Below are 13,555 nucleotides of genomic sequence, written 5' to 3'. Positions count from 1 at the left end.
CGCCGCGGGCAGCGCGCGCGCCCGGAGCCCGGAATCCGGATCGGGACGGGACGGGAGGGCGGACCCGGAGCGGGGATTCCGGATCGGGAGGGAGACGATGGAGCCTGGAGCCCCCGGACCTCCCAGTCCCACCCCTGCCGGGCACTTCGTGTTTCTTCTTTTTATTACATTTACTGAATGCACCCTGGAATACGCAGGCTGCTTGTTGAACTGCAAAAGAAGCAGGAATATAAATTTATTATCACAGAATCACTAGGTTGGAAAGGACACCCAGGATCATCGAGTCCAACCATTCCCATCAATCACTAACCCATGTCCCTCAGCACCTCATCCACCCGTCCCTTAAACCCCTCAGGGAAGGGGACTCAACCCCCTCCCTGGGCAGCCTCTGCCATGGACCAATGACCCTTTCCGTGAAATTTTTTTTCTTAATGTCCAGCCTAAACCTCCCCTGGCGGAGCTTGAGGCCATTCCCTCTCGTCCTGTCCCCTGTCACTTGGGAGGAGGCCAGCTCCCTCCCCTCCACAACCTCCTTTCAGGCAGTTGTAGAGAGCAATGAGGTCTCCCCTCAGCCTCCTCTTCTCCAGGCTAAACAACCCCAGCTCTCTCAGCTGTTCCTCGTAAGGCCTGTTCTCCAGCCCCCTCACCAGCTTTGTTGCTCTTCTCTGGACTCGCTCCAGAGCCTCAACATCCTTCTTGTGGTGAGGGGCCCAGAACTGAACACAGTATTCGAGGAGCGGTCTCACCAGTGCCGAGTACAGAGGGAGGATAACCTCCCTGGACCTGCTGGTCACGCCGTTTCTGATCCAAGCCAAGATGCCATTGGCCTTCTTGGCCACCTGGGCCACTGCTGGCTCATGTTCAGTCCCTGTCAACCAACACCCCCAGGTCCCTCTCCTCCAGGCAGCTTTCTAGACAGACTTCTCCTAGTCTGTAGCTGCACAGGGTTGTTGTGCCCCAAGTGCAGGACCCGGCCTTTGGCCTTGTTAAACCTCATGCCAATATATACGCCTCGACCCCTTACAGGCGCTCTATGACCGCGCTCCCGCGTGGGAAAGCGGCAACGCAAACCACGCCCCCTGGCGCTCAGGTCGCGCCCACGTCGTACAAGCCCCGCCCCCTTCCGCGGAAGCCCCGCCCCTCGCGGCGCAAGCAGCGCGTCGCGAAGCCCCGCCCCCTGCGCTCCAGGCCCCGCCCCTCCGTGACGCCATCATCGCGCGCCCCTGGCGGCGGGGCGAGCGGCGGCGGCGATGGCGGCCGCCTCCTCGGTGTGGAAGGGGCTGGTGGGGCTCGGCCTTTTCGCCCTGGCCCACGCGGCCTTCTCGGCGGCGCAGCGTGAGTGAGCGGGGCGGGGGCGGCGCCTGAGCGGGGACTGCGGGGCGGGGAGACCCGCCGGGCCCCGACACACCGAGCGCCGGGCGGGGGCCGGGCCGCGGCGCCGTCTTCCTCACCGTCTCATTGTCCCCCCCTGGCCCCACAGCCCCTCGATCCCCGTTTCTCCCCCTCAGCGCGGGGCCAGCCGTGCCGGGGTGGCGGAGCCCCGAGCCGGGCCCTCAGCGCGTTGCGGTGTTTGATCCATTCGTGCGCTTCTGTTTTGCAGATCGTTCCTACATGAGGCTGACGGAGAAGGAAGACGAAACGTTGCCGATAGATGTAAGTTCAAGTGTTTGCAAAGTTTGAAGGGTGTGATGCCGTAGGGGGTGGGGGCGGGTGTCTCAGCTGGGGTGTTTTATGCGATAAGCAAGATGAAAGCAGGTTTTAAATTGTGCTTTCTTTTGAGCTCCCTCTGTCTGAAAGATCCGTGTGTCCTATGCCAGCCTCCCGTGTTGCGTTACATGTGTCAGAGAGAACAACCCTCACAGCTGGACCTCCCTCTCGTTTAGAGCTACCCTGAAGCTCCTTGTCCAGGAATTCCCTGATCGTAGCTCGGAGAGCTCTTGCATTTGTCTCCTCCTTTGCAGCATAAACATCCTCCTCCCTCTGGCTCTTGTTGGCTGACATCTATTTATCCACCGTGGCTGCGTGCCCATTTGAGCCAGCACGAGCTGCTTCAGAGAGGGGCTTTCTTTCTTTGTTTCATTTGCTTGCTTTTTAAATTCCACTTCCATTATTATCTGTTCCATTTTTGCTTAATCAGAAAAGTAAGGATGACACATACCCTTGACAACCAAGCTTGGTGTTCGGGCCGAGCGGCAGCTGCCACCGCTGCACAGCGTGTGTTGGCAGCCAGCTTGTTTCTCAGAGAGAATATTCAATCCTTCAGTGAACAAGAACATGGTGTTTTGTTCTAAGGATCTTGCTGGGGAGCTGTGTGAATCAATTCAATTCATGCAATGCAGACCGATGTCAGTCACCTGAAGCTCTTCTCAGCTCTGCCACTGTTTTGTCACGCTAAGCAGGCACAGTATTTAATCTTCCCGTGCCTCAGTTTCACTTGCAGGATGAAAAGCACAAGAGGTGCTGTTTGAAAGATGATATTTTTTGGTAAATATTCTGAATATTAAATAATGTGTGTGTTGCATCATGCTTCCCTCTGTTACAGATAGTTCTTCAGACGCTGTTAGCCTTTGCAGTTACCTGCTATGGGATCGTACATATCGCAGGAGAATTTAGAGACATGGATGCCACTTCAGAACTAAAAAATAAGTATGTTTTATTTCTCCTTTTCATAAACACCTGTATTTGCTGCTCGCTGTACAAGCTGAGTGCTGTGAAAGGGCTCGCTCTTTAGCTCAGGTTCTTCTCAAACACATGTTGTAGAGAATAACACTGAGAGGAACAGTCACACCTGGGAAAGCCAACAGCATCTGGAATTTCCAAGAGAGTTAGACAACTTCAACATGTTAAATAAACACATCAAATACATTTCTTGCTTTTCCTCATCCAAAATCCTGCTGTGCAGAGTTGGTAGAGGAATGAAATGTCTGCTTGGGAAGTAAGAGCTCAGCAGTCACGAACTGCTGTCGTTAGATGGTCTCACAGCCTGCGAGGCGGTGTGCCTGGCTCATCCTCTATTTGTCTTTGCTTCTTTACGTGAGTCTGATTTATTTGAATCTCGTAGTGCAATATTCAAGGCAGAATGTTGGCTATCTCAAAGATTTTGAGGAAATAAGGGATTTTAAGTCGAGGTTCTTAAAGGGATATGAAGTTGTGTGGGCAGACGCAGCCGCTCTGGGCATTCCCCTAAACAAGGGAGGTATGGAAAATTGACACAGTTGTGTCTCTTAGAGTTTACTTAAAACCCTCAGGTCAGGTGTCAAAAGGGATGGAATGTTGACAGTAAACAGCACCAAGGTGTTAACACATGTGACAGCTCAGCTGGGGCTGGCACATCTGGCACGAGCGCGTACAGTGTTCCTCAGGCCTGCCCCGGAGCTCAAGGAAGGAAATTGAAGTTTGTCCATGGGGCGGTCAACCTCTCTATTAAGCAGTCAATATTCTTCATGGTTGATTTTGCATTTCCTCTGTGGTTTGGTTTAGGAAACTTGTAATGTGAGCATGAGGTTTGGATTCAAAACTTGTGTTTCTGCGTCTATAAAAGCTGGTGTATGTGCACCCTAGAATGACTCTTCAAAAGCCCCTGTTCTAAACCAGTATTAACGTTGCCTTTTATATTTATTTTGAAGGACGTTTGACACATTAAGGAATCATCCATCTTTTTATGTATTTAATCATCGTGGTAGAGTATTGTTCCAGTCCCCAGACACAGTGAATTCTTCTTCAAACCAAGATGCTTTGTCATCCAGTGCGTCACTGAAATTTCGAAAACTTGAACCTCTGCGCCGCTAAGACTTTTACAGATGATAATAATAATCCAGGACACTGGGATGTAATATTCGAGTCGGGGATGTAAACACTTTTTTAATTTCTGGAGCAGTATTTATATTGATCTTCCAGACTTTATAAAGTATATATATATATAAACTAAGGACCTTCTTTGTACACTGTTAATGAAAATGACTGAATGGTGAATTGGCAATGCAGTGTAAATTATTCTACAGTTATGCTGTGAAACACGTCTTCAAATTTTCATATATTAAACCAAGTTGCAGCTGACTTAACTTCAGTTAAAACAAAAAGCAAGCTAGTTTTTACTGCAATTAATGTTCTTTGACAAGGGGGAATGTACGAGTGCTATTTGTTTTCTCAGTTTGCTTGCACTACAGTTTATGGAACTCCTTCAGAGATACTATGTGCGCTGCTTCACTTAACAGCAGAGAAAGGGGCAGTGTCTCCTGTTCCTAGAATGCCTGGGAGACCTGCATGGTGTAGGCACGGGAAGCAAAAAGGTTGCTTTCATTTTGAATTTTTTTTTTTTTTTTTACAGTGCTGAAAAATAGTTGCGTGAAGGTTTTTTTGTTTCCTAGTTTTTCCATTGTCACATTATTTCCTTGTTTAAGCATAGACTGTCCTGTGTTGCCCCAGGTTGCCTGGGATGTGGCTCTCTGTTCGGTGCCTGCCAGGGGAGGCATCTCACCTCAATCACATAGATCATCTACCACACGCAGCGCATTTACCCCCTGTATCCGTGTTCTCTTGGGTTGTGAGTACGGGAATGTCCATCAGACGTCTGAACGCTGTGTTGGTACCGCAGAATGGCACCAGATTCCAGTTCCCAAGTCACCTTCTATGAGAAGTATTTCAGTATCTGTGAGGAATATCCCTTTGGTCGGTGGGCTGGCAGTGGGCTCTGTTTGCCAGCACTTTTTTTTCTAGCTGAGCCCTTTATTAGTTCAACAATACTGTCTTGATTTCATGTGTTAGGACAGGTGATGCCGTTCTTAACTCTTACTGAAGTCTGAGCTCTGATCTCCCGTTAGGGGCTGGATCAGTGCCTAAATTTCCCTCGGTCTGGCTTTTCCCCTACCTGAGGCAGCAAAGGGAGGGTGGTTCGAGATACTGATGGGGCCAACCAGAATCTTACCTAGTCTGAGGGTGTCTCACTGCCGCTGTGGAAACTCAGCCTTTTGTCCTAGCATCTGTATTTTTTTTTTTTAACTGTTAAGAACAGTCAAAAGCTTAGCGAAAATACTGTGTAAACTGAAGCCTCTTTTTCTAGCTCTGCCCGTCCTATGGAGTGGGTGCCCCAGTGCTAGAGCAATATCCGTAGTTGCTGCTCTACAATCACTCTCGAGCACCTGGGTTGGGTTAGGGTTACTCTGTCAGCTGAAAGCCTCTGAGCTGCCAGATTACTTCCTAAAGCGTCCTGGTGCCCCCCTACCTGGTGACACAAACCAGCTGCTGTCACCAAAGGCCTCCGAACCAGTTAAATAAGTCTCAGGTCAGCTCTCTATTGCAGACCGCGCTCTTTCCCTGGGGAGGAGGGCTGCTGCCTGGAGGGAAGGGCTGAGCACTGGCCAGGTGAGGCACGGAGGAAAGGCAGAATTGGCAGAGGGAGGGAGAAACAAGACAGAAGGTCAGTAACCGCTGTACCACTGACACTGCAGCTGCGGTTGGCGGTCGGCCACGTGCAGAGGGTCTCTTAGAGCAGGGCTGCTCACCCTTCGTGGCTAAGAAGCCCCATTTGTAAGGTTACGTGGACCTGCCTGAGGCAGAAGGTGCTGCCGTGGGACAGGGTGAGTGGAGAACACGGTCTGCTCCTCGGAGCAGGGCCTGCCAGGAACACCCTGTTGGCTGCATCAGGCCTCTTCCCGTGAGAAGTAGCCTTACTCTTCAGCAGCAATGGTATATCACAAAGCTGTACAAATTATTTTTCTTATTGATCTCGCAATGTCCAATAAAAATTGATATCCTTGAAGTGTTCGGGAGTTTGTTTGTTTATTTCTGACCAGCCTGGAGCCTGCTGCAGCAAATCCCCTGTGACTGACTACTTAAAAGTGACTGCCTTGCATTGACAAGAAGTGATTGCCTCAGTTATGGCAGAGAGGCGAGATAAGATCTGTAAAAGGAGTAGAATAGCTGTGCTACACGTAGCTAAGCGAAATATTTAGGAGGGGAATGTTACCAGCCTGGGAATCTGCCTGCCTTTGAGGTTCCTAGTTGGGGCGTCCAGCTGAGCTGACATTTTCTGTCTTCCACTTAGCCACAGTAAAGGCTTTTTTACCATGTGCTCATCACGGTGGAAACGCTGTGCCTGCTCACAAGGCTGGAGACTGAACATCCTGGACTTGAGCAAGATCACTTTTCACTCCCTGTTCTGCTTTTCCGTTGGGGGAGGTTGAGGAGTTAGCAAAGAACTGGAGGAGTTTGCTTAAGGACAGCATCCACGGGGATTGCGCCAGAGTGCGCAGCGGGTTCACCCTTTGCTTGCCGAGCTGCTGCAGCCAGCGCTGCGCGGGAGGGTGACAAAAGGGGCACCAGCTCCCAAAGCTACGCTGGGCTTGCCTTGCAATGTGCAGTTTTTCACAGGCGAGCTTCCTTTCTCCAAAAGCAAAACAGAAGTTGTGCCCAGAGCTTCTTGGATTTGACTGCAGAGGAAGGGCTTCCCTCCTCGCCCTGTGTGCATTTACTGCCATTGCACCTTCACTTGCTGTGGCTACAGGACAGGATGTTTCTACTGGCTTAAATACTAAAAAAATGTGCTGATAATTTGCATTCGTCACTGGAGTAGCAGGTCTAATCTGCATCAATTTTGCTTTTTTTTTCCACTCTTCCAGTGAGAGCTCAGTGGGGAATTTTTGTTTGTTTAAAGCTAAGGAGGGCAGGAGCCACTCAGACCCTCACAAGGTGAGGAGACGGGGACCACAGTTAGTGTCAGAGCTCCTTCCCTGTCACTGCCCTTTCCATATTGGAGGCTTGGTGGAAGTGCAGCTGGCACAAATCCCTGTTCCTAGAAAGTTCAGCGAGGGCTGAACCGTAGCACTGCTTGTGAAAATAACTCCTGGTCACCCATGCCTGACAGCTGCAGAGGAGCTTTGTGCTTCCCATCCACACATCAGCAGAGACAGGAGAGCAAGGTGCAGCCGCAAGACCCGTCAGTGCTGCTTATAAAGGGCAAGGCTGGTGTGCCCTCTCCCCAGTGGATAAAGGTTTTCTCGGGAAAGCTGGTGGCTAATGGCTAGAGTGCCAGAGCACCAACACGGTACCGTCCCTGGAGAAAAAAAGGGAATGGCATTTACTTTCTTCTGTAAAGTGATTTTTGGCTTCCTTATCACTCACTCCCCTTCAGTTTGAGTTCCCTCGCCCTTCACTGTGCTGCAGCAGAGCTGCCCTTCTCCATCTCCGACACCTGCAGCGAGGACATTAGCTACAGGGCTGTCCTCCCGCTGGGTACAGCCTCCCCCCCTCAACAGGGGCACCTTTTCAGCTCCTTTTTGGGGGTCACCTGCAGCAGAAGGCAGCCAGTTCCCACCAGACGGTTGAGGAAGGCTGAGGCTCAGCCCACAGCGCAGCCCCTCAGCTCCCTGTCCCAGCGGTGCCCGCGCCAGGCTGGCACGCTGCCTGCACAAGGGGAAGGGCACAGGAAGGCGATTCTGAATGTTAAACAAGCAGAAAAAAATCTTTGCAACCAGCTTTCAACGGCCAGTGCCAATAGCAAAGGCAGAACACTGCTTTGATGTGGCCTTGAGGTTCACCTTGAAGCCACAGTCACCTGTGGGAGAACCATAAACCTGGTTTTCCGGCAGGTAAAAGCCTTTTAATCAGCCCCAGGTTGGTCTCTGTGATACGATGTCATTTCAAAACACTTTCATAGAATCATAGAACCACCAGGTTGGAAGAGACCCACTGGATCATCGAGTCCAACCATTCCTATCAAACACTAAACCATGTCCCTTAGCACCTCGTCCACCCGTGCCTTAAACCCCTCCAGGGAAGGTGACTCAACCCCCTCCCTGGGCAGCCTCTGCCAGTGCCCAATGACCCTTTCTGTGAAAAATTTTTTCCTAATGTTCAGACTAAACCTCCCCTGGCGGAGCTTGAGGCCATTCCCTCTCGTCCTGTCCCCTGTCACTTGGGAGAAGAGCCCAGCTCCCTCCTCTCCACAACCTCCTCTCAGGCAGTTGTAGAGAGCAATGAGGTCTCCCCTCAGCCTCCTCTTCTCCAGGCTAAACACCCCCAGCTCTCTCAGCCGTTCCTCATAAGGCCTGTTCTCCAGCCCCCTCACCAGCTTTGTTGCTCTTCTCTGGACTCGCTCCAGAGCCTCAACATCCTTCTTGTTCAAACCATCACTTTGAAATGCAACAAAAGCTACCTCCTTAAAATGGCAGCTACTTAATTTTCCTGTCCTGCTAACTTAATCTTTTTTTCCAGCCAAGAAAGGCAAATGGGAGTTCACGAGGCAGCCGGGTGCTGGCAGCGCGAGCAGGAACACGAGCCCCAGGGCTCTTTGGCAGCGGCCCAGGCCGTGCAGTGGCACAGCTCGCCAAGCCACGGTCAAAGGAAGGGGGGAGAGAGAAAAAAAATGTGAAAAAGGAGAGGTTTGGATTATCAAACCAATGGTTCATCCTGTGGTAGCGGGCCCAGGGAGCCCCCAGACCCGGCGTCACCCCCTCAGAGCCCTCTCCCGGCCTGCACTGTGCTGGCTTGGACCAGCTTCCTGGGATCCGCGTGCTGTGCTGCAGGAGGACTTCGCTGAGGATTAAAAGAAAAGGCAATAAAAAATTCCCCCTCCCCACCAAGGTATTTCTGCTGTGTGTTTTAGTGCAGTTCAGGGCCAGGCTCACAAGGGCAGCGCTCATATCGGCCAAGCCGCCAGCTGCCCCAGCATCCCCTGTGAGGATTCAGGGAGAGCACCCGGTGCACGCAGCGAACTCTGAAGCAGCGATACGCTCCCCACTCCGAGATGTAGAAGTGCGAACACAAGACGCTTGGATCAAAACGCAGTCCTGGAGGAGACCAGCTTGGCTCCAAAGCGCAGCTCGCTTCCCCACATCCTCACAAAGCTGTCACAGAATCATAGAATCACCAGGTTGGAAAAGACCCACTGGATCATCGAGTCCAACCATTCCTATCAAACACTAAACCATGTCCCTCAGCTCCTCATCCAGCCGTCCCTTAAACCCCTCCAGGGAAGGGGACTCAACCCCCTCCCTGGGCAGCCTCTGCCAGTGCCCAATGACCCTTTCCGTGAAAATTTTTTCCTGATGTCCAGCCTAAATCTCCCCTGGTGGAGCTTGAGGCCATTCCTTCTCATCCTGTCCCCTGTCACTTGGGAGAAGAGCCCAGCTCCCTCCTCTCCACAACCTCCTTTCAGGGAGTTGTAGAGAGCGATGAGGTCTCCCCTCAGCCTCCTCTTCTCCAGGCCATCAAAGGTACCATCACCTCTTTGAGGCAGAAGCAGGCGGCTACTTCAATCCCTGTTTGAATGCAGCAGCTTCAGATCACAAAGGAAAAGCCACAGCAGAGCAAAACACGTGTTCATCTCACACGGAAGGACCCACAGAAGGTGGTTAATAAACCCAGGCCCTACTACGAGCATGGCCACGCTGCTGCCCTGGGTTGGCAGGAGAGGACAACCTCCAAAACAACGTGAACAGAGCTCAGGGAGGTCTGCGAGGCTCTCTCCTCTCTGCCTTTGCCTCTTGCCCTCAAGTGGTAACTGCAGAGCTTGAAAGAGCCAGAAATGCGGCCCAACCGCGTTCCAGGTAGCAGCGCAGAGGGATGCTCAGCAGGGATCAGGTACCGTGCAGGTTACGACAGGAGCGCAGAGAGGAAAGAGGTGAGTCAGGGCACGGCAGATGCAGCTCCAGAAATAGCAGCACAGACGCCCATCAGCACAGCCCTGCGACACCCCACTCCCCAAAGACACCACCTTGGTGAAGGTTTCCACCTGAGATGCTCCTCATCTGAATGTCCATGCCTGAAGATGAACAGGGCAAGGCTTTCCCTGGCGTTTTCAACCTCTTACTGGTTTCCTATCAGGACAAGAGCCGTCCCTTTCCTTTCTTTGCTTTCACAGCCCTGTCTCGCCTCAACAGAGCAGGTGCACCAAGTCCAAGGGAGCAAGGAAGACCCTGGGAAGGAGAGCCCACTCTGCTTACACCTACAGGAATTGGGATTTGGCCACCTGGAACCACATAAAAACCAGCTTTCAGCTGCCCCACAAGGTCAGAGCCTCTTCGGGGTCCTGCTGTGTGCGCTTCTGGAAGGAGCCATCACCCGAACTGTTACCCAGCAAGTTTCCCACCACAGCCCAGACTGTGACTCACCAGCGACTGCCTTTCCCCAGGGGAATTCACGGCCAGTTCCCAGGAGTCGGTCTCACCCCGTTTCACCCCCTGCCAGCTGCAGGGAGAGCCACAGCAGCGGCTCGGTGAGCATCATCCTTGCCCACGTGCCTTTGCCAGCGTGCCGAGCCCTGGCACGCCCTGCCTGCATCCGGCTCCCGGCAAGCCAAACGCTGCAGCACAGCAAGTGCCACGCATTCCTATTCCTAACAGTGCTCCCACGGGAGGATTTGCTGAACAAGATGCCCTTAAAACAGCCTCATCCAGAGCTCTCATTCCCCCACTGCCTCCTTTTCCACTAACAATCACTTTGGATAGCAGCTTCTATGCTCCACTCTGCTCCTTGTTGTTCAGAGGGAGGGGCCCTGAATCCAGGGATGCCAGTAGAATTTAAAGACACAATTTACAGCTGAGAAAGAGGCACCGGAGCAGCTCAGGTCGGAAGCCAGAGCCTGACTTTAAAGAGAACACAGCACGCGTGCCTACAGGCTTGGCCAACTTCCCTACAGCCCTCCTACCTCCCTTTTTTCAAACTCCCACTTTCTTCTTCCAGCTCCAGAAGTGCATTTCCAGTGAAAGGCACCCACTGCAGCCACCTCTGCGTGGAGCCCGTCCCGTCCCCATCCCACAGTCCCATCGTGCCAGACAGACCCAGGCTGGCAGCGCGCAGGTTGGAGCACCTGGCACACAGAGCCCAGCAGCCAGTGGGATTTTCAACGCCAGGCAAAGAGTTCAGTGTGAGAGACCAAATAAGGACATGGATTTTATAACCATCTTTGCTAGTGACACGCCACACGACCTTGGGCAAGTCCCTCTATCCATCTTTAAAGACTCTCTCAGAGGAGTTCCACAAGACTTTAATTAGCAGCCCTAGAAGTACTTGAGGTACTTTGTCTCTCTTCCAAAATAACCAACTGCAGATGAATTGGAACAACCTTATTTTCAAATTCTGCAAGCGCCTGGGATCTGGGCTGCTCACAGATCAGTCACTTCAACAACATAATCAAAGTTAAATGTGCCAGCTGTGCATGAAGGATTTTAAAATGCTGTACAGACTGGAAAATAGCTCAAAGAACCAATGTTGTTTTTCCATGGCTGGGATGTCACTGTCAAGCAGCTGCATTACGATCATCTGCAATCAGCAAAACGCCTTTTTTTTTTAATCACTTTTCAGTCCTGGGGAAGAGAGCTCATTTTTATTTCTTTCCTACTTAAAAAAGCAACCTTGAATCCTGAGGCACCCACTACCACAAGATCAGGCAGCTACTACAGCAGCGTAGTGTGATGAAAACATCTCCACTGGCTATGGATCAAACCCTAATGACACAGGCTCCTAAGCTTAGAGGTTGCACCCAGACAGTAGCTGCTCACACTGCCACCCGCCACCTCAAGAAACACCACGTGCATCTCCATAAATCCAACAGAAAGCCAGCTCCAGATGCCAGGAGGCAGCTGCCTTTTCTCACATATCCAAGACCTGGGACGGCTCCAGGGAAAACCTGAGTGCAGCCCAGCATTCTCCTCTGCAAGGGCCACCTCTGCACAGGCAGATGGGTCACAGCTGCAGGATGAAGCAAGAGGGCAAGTCTCCCAACTCCATTCTTTACAAAAGGCTGAACCTCTCTCTGATCTATCTACATATTAAATATTTACAAAAAGAACATAACATTAAAATATGCATGTACTTTGGACAAGAAAAAGGCTGGCCACACAAATAAAGCTTTGCTCTTCTAACTACCATGCAAAGAAACCTCTCTGCCCACTTCACTGCCCTGTGAGGCTCCAAGCATTTTACAAATGGGGCCACACGAACAGCTTTCTGCCCCTCTACCAGCTGCTCGGCCGTGGCAAGCAGAGCACTGGATGCAGCAAACTGCCAGAGGTGCCCAATATTTTAAGGGGCATTATGCAAGACTGCTTGCGTTAGAGCAGCGACAGTGAGTGAATTGACAGCAAGCACACACACACGCCAAGGATCCGGCTATTTCCACGGCTGCTGGAGCTGCTCCAGGAGCAGGAAATAGCTCTGAAACTCCCATTGTCGATGTGGAGATGAAACTTCCCAAAGCTCTCAAAAAACCCCAAATCTCCAGAAAATATCTGATCGGGGGTTTCCATTCCACTGCTTTTCCCAGGCCAAACTATTCTTTTGGACTTCACCATAAATCAGTTAAGAGCCTCAGCCCAAGCTCAAAATGTTATGAAATGCAGCTTTTCCAAGAGCTTCCCAACTCATAGCAGAGGGGGATTTTGTTTTCTTTACATGGTATCAGCAGTCACCATTCCTGGCAAACCCACGTGGCTGCTGACTCAGGGAAGGTTACGCTCTTCCAGTGCGCAAGAAAATACCCTATGGTGAATTCAACACAAGACCGTATCAACAGCTTAACTCCTTCCTAGGCAAGTTCTTCTAACTCTGAACAACCTGCTGCTGAAGTGACCTGCACTCTCAGCCCCAAGGAGTATCACCAACTTTTAAAACGAAGGTTCTGAGGCTGAACAGATGAAGCTGAACCAGTTCTCACAGGATGCAAGCAGCGGCTGCTTTTACTGCCAACTGTACCCCCAGCCTCCTCTCATGCTCCCTGCTTGACAGACAGCAGGGCTCCTGCAAAACTGCCACGCTGTTTTAGCCACTACTAAGAGACAGACAAAAACATGGTCAATGCAGAAGAGAAACAACACTGCTAAAAACAAGCCAAGTCTACTTTCAAGGATGAAACAACACGCAATGAGAAAAATCACACAGGTCCAGCCTTTTTGGTCCTGTCTTCCCTCCCTGAAATAACAGCCTAAATAAAGCAGTCAAAAACTGATCACAAGATTCAGATTTACAATTGCAGCTCAACAACTTCGGCAGGCCACAGGATTTTTGCTAAATCCCAAGACGCTATTCTTTTCCAGTTTCCTCCTTTTTCACTTCAAACAGATTTCAGCTTGTTTTTGCAGACCTGAAAGCAGCAGCTCCTCTTAAATCCAGTGATTAACATCCTTCCTTCAGATCTCTGCCAAACCTTGTTTCTGCCAGATTTAAAGTCTTTGGTCTTGTTTTCAGCCTCACCAGGTTGCACATTCTGCAGGACAAGCGCTCTGGAGTCCATTTCTAAATGTGTGATGTTGCTGGTATGAAACAATCTAGTTTGGAGCTTTATAGGTTTTCCAATAGTCTGTTTGCTGGCCAGTGCATTTCTACTTGGATTTTTCCATCAGAAGTTTCTTCGTAGCTATTACAGGACAGAACAAGAGGAAACGAACTCAATACCCTACGTCATTGCCATTTCAGCTAGCCGGTTTAGAGGCAGAACCTGGAAAAATTACCACAAGAAACCATTAAAGAAAAAAAAAAAAGGGTTGGCTTTTCAGTGGTTTCCTGTAAAGGGAGTTACACAACTGTTTGACCATTGCAAAGTCAGGGATAGCACAGTAAC

At 51.0% G+C, this 13,555-nt stretch overlaps 1 protein-coding gene across 1 annotated transcript; it reads left to right on the top strand.

Moving 5' to 3' along the window:
• The first annotated feature begins 1,192 nt into the window (after positions 1-1,192).
• MMGT1 (membrane magnesium transporter 1) lies at positions 1,193-4,064 on the top strand. Its single transcript, XM_069867334.1, has 4 exons — positions 1,193-1,335; positions 1,601-1,653; positions 2,543-2,646; positions 3,627-4,064. The coding sequence occupies exons 1-4, from the start codon at positions 1,251-1,253 to the stop codon at positions 3,787-3,789; spliced, it is 405 nt and encodes a 134-aa protein (XP_069723435.1). The 5' UTR covers positions 1,193-1,250; the 3' UTR covers positions 3,790-4,064.
• The last annotated feature ends 9,491 nt before the right edge of the window (positions 4,065-13,555 follow it).

This window comes from Phaenicophaeus curvirostris, chromosome 13 (assembly GCF_032191515.1).
Source record: "Phaenicophaeus curvirostris isolate KB17595 chromosome 13, BPBGC_Pcur_1.0, whole genome shotgun sequence".
Lineage (NCBI taxonomy): Eukaryota > Metazoa > Chordata > Aves > Cuculiformes > Cuculidae > Phaenicophaeus > Phaenicophaeus curvirostris.
Note: the sequence above shows the minus strand (reverse complement) of the source record. Positions and strands in the feature narration are given on the sequence as shown.